The 9,863-nt window shown below is 63.9% G+C and overlaps 1 protein-coding gene across 3 annotated transcripts; it reads left to right on the top strand.

The window, feature by feature from the left end:
* Positions 1-640: 640 nt before the first annotated feature.
* Positions 641-9,601, top strand: LOC128816930 (TBC1 domain family member 24-like). 3 transcript variants are annotated; one of them, XM_053994911.1, is made up of 7 exons: positions 641-749; positions 1,700-2,738; positions 3,337-3,495; positions 3,837-3,900; positions 4,152-4,247; positions 4,431-4,707; positions 5,541-5,809. In XM_053994911.1, exons 1-7 carry the CDS (start codon positions 647-649, stop codon positions 5,684-5,686), a joined length of 1,884 nt encoding a protein of 627 aa, XP_053850886.1. In that variant the 5' UTR covers positions 641-646; the 3' UTR covers positions 5,687-5,809. The 3 variants fall into 3 exon arrangements, with proteins under 3 accessions (XP_053850886.1, XP_053850887.1, XP_053850885.1); XM_053994912.1 differs by lacking the exons at positions 641-749; positions 5,541-5,809 and adding an exon at positions 9,395-9,601 and having other exon boundaries at positions 1,480-2,738; XM_053994910.1 differs by lacking the exon at positions 641-749 and having other exon boundaries at positions 1,480-2,738.
* The last annotated feature ends 262 nt before the right edge of the window (positions 9,602-9,863 follow it).

Here is a 9,863-nt window from a genome sequence, read left to right on the forward strand (position 1 = left end):
GTTTAGTTGTGTTGAGAGAGATGGAAGGCAGGTCAGGAACGACCTGCAGCTGCTCTCATCACACCAGAAACGATCCGATTTTAAAGGCAAATAAACATCCTTTAAAAGGTTGGGATGCCTATAAAAGCGCCCGCTAAGCGCAGCCGAGCTGAGAGTTCTGGCAGCGCTGTGGGACCGGGGCGCTGTCCTGGGAGCCTCTCCCAGCTGCCGGAGGCCGCTTTTCCTCCGGCTCAGCTCTTCCGTCCGTGAGCACAGCGCTCGTTCTGCAGCTCCGCAGCGCGGGCTGAGGCTGAAACCGATCGGTGCCCACCACTGCCCGGGGCACACCGGGCCCGCCCGAGCCCCGCGGCCGGGCCCGCAGCAGCCGCAGCCTGAGCGGGAGCACGAAGGTGATCCTCGGGAAAAGAAAGGATTCATTTACTGCTCCTGTTGCCGTTTGATGCTATCTCGGCGCACGGGGTGTTTACAGCCCCCGGCCGGGCCCGGCGCGGAGTTGGGGCAGGAAGGGGCGATGCGGGCGCGGAGCTGCTCCACCCCTCGCTGTGTTTACCCCAAATAAACGCCGGGGCCGCGGGCCGGCCCGCACCTTAAAAGCGCGGGCAGGTGCGGGGCCAGAGGGGACCCGCAGGGGTGGCCGAGCTGGCACATGCTGCGGGTGGGGCTCAGCCCGCCCCGCTGCCCCGGGGCCGCGGCCGCCGCCTTCCCCATGGCCGAGCCGGCCGCGGGCGAGGACACGGGCACCGGGCGAGGTGAGTGCGCCGGGCGGGAGCAGAGGGGCTGCGGCACCGCCCAATGCCTGCCCCGAGCCCCGCGGCTCGTCCCGGGGCGGGCAGAGCCGGGGCCTCCGTTCAGCACCCGGGGCCGGGCACCGGCGGCGCTCGGGCTGATGCTCCTCGGTACCCGGGCAGGGCAGCGCCCTGAGAGAGGACGAGGAGAATTTGGGCTGCGAACGGCCCCCGATCCACCGCCGGCGTTATCTCAGCCTGCTTTCTGTGGCCAGGAGCCCCCGCGACTGCGCTGGGGTCAGGCTGTGTCCGGGACAGGAGTCGGCCCGAGCGGCTCCGGCTCCAGCAGCTCCTGCCCCGGAGCAGACTGAGCCCGACCCGCTGCTCCTGCTGGCCTTGGGCAAGCGCCAAACTGAGCCGGAGAGCGAGAGCCGGAGCCGGCCCGGCTGTGCCGATGTGCCACCACGTGCTGCCCCCCGCGTCCCCTCGGCTCAGTGCGAATCCATCCCTGACCGCCCAGCAGCTGAGCAGGGGCACGACACAACACCCGAGAGTTAATGAGCGCGCTAATTGGCGTTATCCTGGCCGCTAGCTCTGCCCAGCAGAGCTCACCCAGGCGGGGCTCGAGCTCTCGCAGCCCCGGGGAAACGCCGCTCCCGTCTCTCTAGGCGGAGCTCGGACTCTGCTCTTCCCAGCGCCGGGCTGGGGCTGCCCGAGCCCTGCCTCGGGGCTGGGAGCTTTGGGAGGGGTGAAAAGCCCCTCGCGGTGTGAGAAGCAACCCCGACACCCAGCTGGGACCCGGCCCCACACTTCTCGGGGCCCGGAGCTGATGGGAGCGGGAGAGGGCAAAGCCCGAAACGCTTCCGTCCGCAGGGGAGAGCAAAGAAATCCAGGACGTGGCTGCGAGACTCCGGAGCGCCCTGAGCCAGGGTGGGGCGGTGAAAGGCGTTCAATAAAAGCTCTTTGTCCCGCAGAGGTGCTCGGCTCGTCCCCGGTCACCATCGTGGTCACGTCCGAGGAGGCTGACAGCTGGGACATCGACACCTCCTCGTGCCGGGGCTGCGGGCACTTCGTGGACTGGGACAAGATGCCGGAGCCGCGGGGCCCGGCGCAGATCCCGCGGGACGTGCTGGGCAGGCCCCCGAAGGAGCTGAAGAGGCTGGCGAGGGAAGGCTGCTGGGCCCGGAGCCACGCGGGCCGGGCCCGGCTCTACCCCCGGCTCATCCAGCGGGTCTCCTGCCGCCTCGTCACCCCCGACGCGCTCGTGTACCGGGACGTGGCCGGCCGGCTCTTCGGCAAGCCCAGCGTCAGCTCCCACCCTCTGCCCGAGTTCCTGGAGGGCTGCCCCGTGCCCACCTACTGCCTCAGCCCGCACGGGGTCACGGCCCTGAAGAAGATCCTCATCTGCGTGGGCGCCCTGTTCCCCGACATCACGCACAGCCCCCTGCTGCCGGCGCTGGCGGCGCTGCTGCTGCACTACAGCGAGGACGAGGCGCAGTGCTTCGAGAGCCTCGCGCGCCTCATCGCCAGCAACGCGCCCCACGCCGCCTACATCGACCAGTCCTTCCTGGCCCACCAGGCCTCCTGCATGACCTTCGGGGACCTGGCCAGCAAGCACTGCCCGGCGGCTCACAAGCTCGTGGCCGGCGCCGCCGACAACGTGCTCGAGGTCTACTCGGAGTGGCTGTCGTGGCTCTTCCCCGGGCTGCCCTTCGGCTACGCCGTGCGCGTGCTGGACGTGTTCCTGCTGGAGGGCCAGAAGGTGCTGTACCGCATCGCCCTGGCCCTGCTGAAGCAGTTCGGGCTCTCGGCGGCCCCGGCCGGGCTGCAGGGCTCCGACGTCAAGGCGGAGCTGCAGGCTTTCGTGAGGAACATCGCCCAGCACGTCACTGCGGACAAACTCCTGGAGAGAGCCTTCGGCATCCGGCTCTTCTCCCGCAAGGAGATCTGGCTGCTCCACATGGCCAACAGGAAGGCCTTGGTGGAGAGGGGCATCACCGTGGTGCAGAGAAGGTGAGGAGAGCCCCGCGCTCCCCAGCTCTGGGGCTGAGCTGCCAAAATGTGAGTTCCTGTGGAGAACCCCCGCGGGAGCTGCAGGAACCTCCCACAGCTGTGGCTGTGCTGGGCCCTCGCAGCCGCTGGGGGACCCTGTCAGGGGACAGGGCACAGCCAGAGCTGGGGTCCCTGTCAGGGGACATGGCACAGCCAGAGCTTGGGGATTCTGTCAGGGGACACAGCACAGCAGAGCTGGGGTTCCCTGTCAGGGGACACGGCACAGCAGAGTTGGGGTTCCCTGTCAGGGGACACGGCACAGCAGAGCTGGGGTTCTCTGTCAGGGGACACGGCACAGCAGAGTTGGGGTTCTCTGTCAGGGGACACGGCACAGCAGAGCTGGGACCCTGTCAGGGGACACAGCACAGCCAGAGCCGGGTCCCTGTCAGGGGACACGGCACAGCCAGAGCTGGGGTCCCTGTCAGGGGACAGGGCACAGCCGAGCTGGGGGTGTTGGCAGAGAGCTCACAGTGCAAAGGGCAGGACAGAACCTGCTGCAGGGGCTGTGCCCCGAGAAGCAGAGGGGCCCCAGCCCGGCCTGATGTCCCTCCCCTGGCAGGCCGTCCTTCCACCTGGCCGTGGACATGCAGAAGTTCAGCTCCAGCACGGTCACGGCGCAGGAGATGCGCCTCGTCTGGTCCTGGATCCCCGAGCGCTTCTCGCTCTTCCCCCCGCTGCTGCTCTTCTCCACCTCCGAGGACGGCTGCAGCCTGCAGAGGTGAAGCCTCACCTGCCCCCGGGGCCGGGCGGCTCGGGCGTGGGGAAACCCGGGCAGGGCTTGCTGCTGGAGAAAGGAGCAGCACGAGTGACCTGGGCCACCTCTGGGGCTGCTGGGCTCGATTCGGGCTCCTGAGCGTGGCTTAGGGGAGAGGGCAGAGGCTGGCCCAGATGGCCACCAACCCCTGGCACCGCCCGGGGCACAGGGAGCCCTGTGGGTGTGCCAGGCAGGGATGTCCCCGCGTGCCACACCGTGCCAGGCACGCTGTGAGCCAGGGACAGGCAGCACGCCCTGCCCAGGGCTCCAGCTCCCCCGAGCCCACCCCTTGTCCATCTCTGCAGGTTCTACACGTGCTGTGAAGGCTACGAGCCCACGGTGCTGCTCATCAAAACCACCGAGGGGGAGGTGAGCGTTTCCCAGGCAGGGCTGGGGAAGGGGACAGGCTGGGTGACCCCACGGGCACTTCTTGGAGCACCCACGGGCCGTGTGGTCCCTGTCCTGCCCCGCCCCGGGTCTGTCCCAGCTCCCAGGACAGAACAAACTGCACCTCTGGCCACCAGGACGCACCTCAGCCGGGAAACAGGAGGAGAGTGAGGGGGAGAGAGGCCACGAGTGAGACTGATCCATCCCCTGAGCTCCCTGTGCTCTCTCCCAAGGTGTGCGGGGCGTTTCTCTCCTCCGACTGGGCCGAGAGGAAGAAGAGCGGAGCCACATCGGGCTTTTTTGGGACGGGAGAGTGCTTTGTGTTCACTGTAAGTCACGGTTTGTGTCTGGGTCTGTCCCCTCGTCGCTGTCCTGCCAGGACACCCTGTCCCTTCCCTGCCCCAGGCCCAGACCTGGAGCAGCCCCTGGCCCCAGCCCCCGGGCAGCAGCAGCAGCACCTGCCCAGGGTGGCGCGGTGCCCCGGGGCTCACCAGGTGTGTCCCGCTGCCCAGGTGCGCCCCGAGGCAGAGAGGTACGAGTGGGTGCTCATCAAGAAGCCGGAGCTGGCCAAGGCCGTGCCGCGCTCCCGGCAGCGCTCGCCTTCCCCCGCTCCCGAATCCCTGCTCGGCTCCTCCCGGGACAGCCGCAGCTCCAGCCCCAGCCACCTGGCCGTGCCCTCGCCGCAGAGGAGAGGCCGCCTGTCCCCGTTCCTGGCCATCAGGCACTTCCTCCTGCCCTCCAAAAGCGCCTCCATGTTCATGTCCGGCTCCCGGGACGGGATCGTTATCGGTAAGGGGGGGCGGCATCGGCAAGGGGGGTGGATGTCAGTAAAAGGAGTGGATAGCAGTAAAAGGGGTGGATATCAGTAAAAGGGGTCTATTTTGATAAGGGGGATCCCTATTGGTAAGGGAGGATCACGATAAGGGGGGATCGGTATCGATACGGGGGATCGATATCAGTAAAAGGGGTCTATATTGATAAGGGGGGATCGCTATCGATAAGGGGGACCGATATCAATAAAAGGGATCTATATTGATAAGGGGGGATCGATATCAGTAAGGGGGATCGATATCAGTAAAAGGGGACTATATTGATAAGGGGGGACCGATATCAGTAAAAGGGGTCTATATTGATAAGGGGGGACCGATATCGATGAGGGGGATCGATATCAGTAAAAGGAGTCTATATTGATAACGGGGGATCCCTGTCGGCTCCCCGCAGCTCCGGTTGGGGATATGGGGTTCAAGTCCGGGCAGGCCAGGGCCGCTCCCCTTCCCCAGCCCGGGGGCTCCTCCCGAGAGCCCCAAGGGGAGCCCCGCAGCCCAAACCCTGGCGGGGTTCGCTCCCCGGGGCTGGAGCGCCCCTTCCCAGCCTTCCCTGGCTCCGTGCGGGGCGGCCGGAGCCGAGCGTGGCATCGGCCGGGGGTCAGGCTCGGCCTGGGCGGGATCTCGGTGCCCCCGGGGCCGGGGGCTCGGCACAGGAGCCGCGGTGGGTCGGGAGCCCCCCGGAACAGCCCGAGCCCCTTCCAGCGCCGGGAGCGGGGCCGGGGACCGAGAGCGAGGGGCGGGCGCGGCCCCGCCGGGCCCGGGGGAGCGGGGCCGAGCCTGCGCTCGCTCTCGCAGGTGGAGGGGGAGGCCAAGCGCTGTCCCTGGACGCCAGCCTGCTCCGGGGACGCACGGAGCACTGCGAGACCTTCGACAACCCCCCGCTCTGCCAGGAGAACTTCCAGGTGCAGCTCTTGGAAGTGTGGGGCTTCCAAAACGCGTAGTTCCCGCGGGGACACCCCCGTGTGCCCCCCGCGGGCACGGGCACGGGGACCCCTCCCCGCGCTGGCCACCCCCGGCCGGGCTGTGGCCACCTGTGTGACGGCTCTGCTCTCCATGGTCCCCTCCGTGGCCAGACCGGATCAGAGCAGATGGCAAAGCCCTGCCTGCAGTTTGTGGGTGCAGCCACAGCTCCGGGGGGACCCCACGTTTGGGGCTGAGCCCTTTGCTCTGTCCCCAGCCCAGGGCTGGTGTGGGGCTGCAGGGCTGGACACGGAGGAGATTCCTCAATGGGACCATCAGGATGGGCTATTTTAATGTGGAATGGGGAGGTTTGGTGGCCCTGGGCTGGGACCACCAGGATGGGCCATTTTAACGTGGAATGGGGAAGTTTGGTGTCGCTCTGTCAGACACAGGAGGGTTGGAGGCCACAGGGAACCCTCTGGCTGCAGCAGGAGAACCTCTCCCATCCCAAACACACTTTCCCAGGTGGGGTCACGTCCCACCCATCCCAGCCCTGCAGCCACTCGGGGCGGGAGCTGTGGCTGCCCTGGGGCTGTGCCAGCGCTGGCAGGAGGGCACAGCAGGAGCAGCGATGGCAGAGCTCCCACGGGGCAGGGCACGGGCACACCAGGAATGGCTCAGGGCCTCCACAGGGTACCCAGGCACACCAGGAATGGGGTATCTGGGCCAGAGCCACCAGGAGGGGAATCAGCAGGAATGAGAAATGCCCAGGGGAAGGGAATTCCAGCAGTGGGAAGTGCGACCACCGACTCATTGACCACCCACTCAAACGGAGCCGACCTGGCTCCAAAGGAGGGGAGAGCTGCTCCGGTGACTGATCAGGATACACCCAGCAAACAGGGCTGGGATGCCAGTTAATAAAAAGCAAACGTTAACAAAGCGATGTGATGGGCTATAAGTGAAAGCTGATGTCCTTGTTTGTTAAAATGTGTAAACAGTGCCAAGTTCTGATGAGCAGCGAGCCTTTTGTAGGAGCCCCCAGTTCCTGCTTAAAGAAATACCGACAGGAATCGCTGGGCTCGGGGCGGGAGCTGGCGCTGCACACCCAGAACGAGCCGGGGCCGGGCCAGCCCTGCCCGTGTCCCAGCGGCAGCCGAGTGGCAGCAGGACACGGCCCTGGGGACAGGAGCTTCCCCGACCCGCCAGCTCCGGGCACTTGAGGCTGGAATTGCGTGAAGAGCTCGGCTTTTAATGTGGCATCTCTGCTTCCCACCCAAACAAGGCTCACCCACGCCCTGCAGGGCGCAGGGGAGGGGGAGAGCCTCCAGCTCCTCGCCTGGCATCCCGAGCCGTGAGGAGGTGATGGCATCCCCAGGCGTGGGGAGAAACAGAGGCAGGTTTGCCCAGAGAGAGGGGACGGGCACTGCCCTGGGGCCGAGGGCACTCAGACCCTTCCCAAGGCCCCTCGTGGGAATTCCCTGCCGGCCACCAATTCCCGCTCGGGTTTCCCTACAGCTGCTGCTCTCACACAGCCCAGCGTGGGCTTCCTGGGAAAACCATGGAAACCCCCGGCAGCAGCTGGGCTGGAAAAACCTGTGCAGACCTGGCAGGAGGGGCAGGCTCGGACCCAGGAGCAGCTGCGGGAGCCCTGGGCTGGGCGCTGCTCCCTCCCACTGCCCCTGCAGCAGAGCTGCTCCCAGGGCTCCTGCTGGCCAGGGCACCAGAGTCCAGCCTGAACATGGGGATGGCCCCTGGCGGGGCAGGAGCAGAGCTCGTGGCTCACACTGTGGCTCAGCTGTGCCCACTGGTCCCCTCGGTGGGAGGAAGGCTCTCCTGAGGAGCGAGAGGCACTGCAAGGAGCTTGGCAGAGCCCTGTTCCCAGGCTGAGGGGCAGGGATGGGCACCAGGGCCCAGCAATCCAGCACAAAGCCCCCCAAACCCGCTGAATGTCTCAAGCAGCGTTGCAAAGCTGGCCAGGGAAGAAAGGACAAGACTCGGGGAGCTGTCACTTCCTAGAAACTCTGCTCCCTTCTTTTCTCATCTGCCAGAACTCTTGCAGTAAATCAGAGGATTGTCCCAGCACGGCACTCTGGCTGCCAGGCCGAAGCGCTCCGCTTGTGCTTTTGTCTCCGTTCCTGCTCTCCTCTTTGCTCCCCGTGGCCTTTGCCGGGAAGCGCAGCCCGGTTTTGTCAGGAGTGCGTCAGCAGTGCTCTCCCAGAGCCCCGTTCTGCACAGCTCCCGTTCCAGGCTGGGCTGGATTGCAGGCCCAGGCTGGGAAATGCAGGTGGGTGCCGAGTGCTCGGCCTCTGACGTGGCATTTCCAGGAACAGCGGCGGAATTGTCCCGTTTTGGCTGCACTTCCCGCAGGTTTTCCGCCTCTTGTGGTTTCGAGGCGTTTGGGAATCCTCCAGGCCCGCCGTGGTTGTGCCAGCCCCGGGGCAGCGTGAGGGGCTCTGCTGCCAGTGCCAGGAGTGCTGCTCCGGGGGTGGGTGGCAGGCAGGGAGGGCTGCAGGTCACCGAGGCTGCCCCACGGCTTGGTAGGAAAAGGAACGGTCTGGGGCAGAATTCCTGCCCCCTCCGTGCAGCATCCAAGCGGAGTTTGCAGCTCCACAGCTGCAGACGCTCCACAGCTGTCGCGGAGCCGCTCAGCAGGAAGGGTCCCGGCGGTTGTGTCACCGCGGGACAGAGCAGTCTGTGCTTCTGCTTCCCTGTCCAGGGTCCTGCGTGCCCTGCAGGGACAAGGAGCTCCCCTGAGCTCAATCACGGCTTGAAGCTGATTTATTAAAAAAATGTGGATATTGATCTAGCACCGATATCCAGCTGTGACGGACAAAAACTCTCTGACAGTTTAAAGTTAGAAAGTGTATGTTTATTGCGGCGCCGGGCAGCGTGCGGGACAGCTTCCAAATACACACTGCACCTTTCCAATGATTACAGAGTCCTTTTATCCACACCAGAATTGAATACCCAAAACACAAATACATAATAATCATTTTGGTCCATCCCATTCCTCGCTTCGTGTGCTAATCATTCCCAAAGCTATTAAGCATGCGTAGTTTGTTCCTTGAAATGGGTCGGTGGTCCCTTTCATGGGGAGGGGTCCCAAAATGAGGAAGTAAATGAAGTCTTCCTCATTTTGACCTTTCTACCTTTTCAATGCAAATATGAAATATTTTCAATGCAAATATGACAAATGAACCTTGGTAGAACTCCCATTCCCTGTCTTCAATTGGTTTCAGAACAGAGGAGGCCCACAATTGTCTTATGTTCCTAAAAGCTATTTGTCAGTTTCTATATTCTTTATAAACCCAGCTAACTAAACATTGTGTTGACAAGCAATCAATTATTAGTTAACTACTAACTCTTAACTTCATCAAGGCCTACTTACAGAATCCCTTTATTTTAATTAACTCTAGTAAAGCTTATCTCTAACTAAAATCTTAGCTCCTCTAAAATCTCTAAATCTCTTAAAGTTTATGTTTCAAAGCTGTCCCCGAGCACCCCCCCGTGCCTCCCCGCTGGGGGCTGGAGAGAGCAGGCAAAGAGGAGCGGAGGGGCTGCGTGAGGTGGCAGCGGTGCCAGCGCAGCTGTCCCCGTGCCCGGGCAGCCTGGCCTGGCTGCTCCGACAGGGAGCATCCCTGCTCCACGCGGAGCCAGTCGGGAAGGCAGCTCCATGCTGGGAGAAGGGAGCGACGTTCATGGGGAGCAGCGCAGGTAGGAATCTCGCTGAGGGTGGCATCCTTCCCCAGGGCATGGAAACATTTGCTCCGGGCTCGGTGCAGCAGGAGAAGCGCTCAGGTGAGCCCAGGTGAGGCCGTGGTCATTCCCTGGGCATTCCAGAGGTTGGGGAGGGAAACCAGAGGGTCAGGACAGGGCTCACTGCAGCTCGGCAGGAAAACTCAGAGCTAACCCCCCCTCAGCTCAGCTCAGCTCAGCCGTGGAGCCCCAAAAGCTGTGCAGGGAGGAGAGGGAGGTTGGCTCCAGCCGTCCCTCTTGTTATAAATGAATGCTCTGATGTAATAATTAAAGAAATTTATTAAATTATGAAAGAATAAATTTAAAAAATGAAAGCCACAAGCGATTCGACTCTGAGCCAGGCCATCATTGTCGGGGAGATTTAGGACTTGGCCTCTGTGGCACCAAAATCCCCGTGGGTCTCTGAGGGTCAGTTGTAAGGGGTCCATTTTTATGCAGTCTCTCGGGCTTTGGAAGGGGGTC

Source organism: Vidua macroura, chromosome 19, assembly GCF_024509145.1.
Source record: "Vidua macroura isolate BioBank_ID:100142 chromosome 19, ASM2450914v1, whole genome shotgun sequence".
Classification (NCBI taxonomy): domain Eukaryota; kingdom Metazoa; phylum Chordata; class Aves; order Passeriformes; family Viduidae; genus Vidua; species Vidua macroura.

Coding starts and splice junctions, on each gene's coding strand:
- LOC128816930 (XM_053994910.1), top strand. CDS start 1,555: ATGGGAGCGGGAGAGGGCAAAGCCCGAAACGCTTCCGTCCGCAGGGGA. Junction 3,901..4,151: donor TCAAAACCACCGAGGGGGAG/GTGAGCGTTTCC, acceptor CTCTCTCCCAAG/GTGTGCGGGGCGTTTCTCTC. Junction 4,708..5,540: donor CCGGGACGGGATCGTTATCG/GTAAGGGGGGGC, acceptor TCGCTCTCGCAG/GTGGAGGGGGAGGCCAAGCG.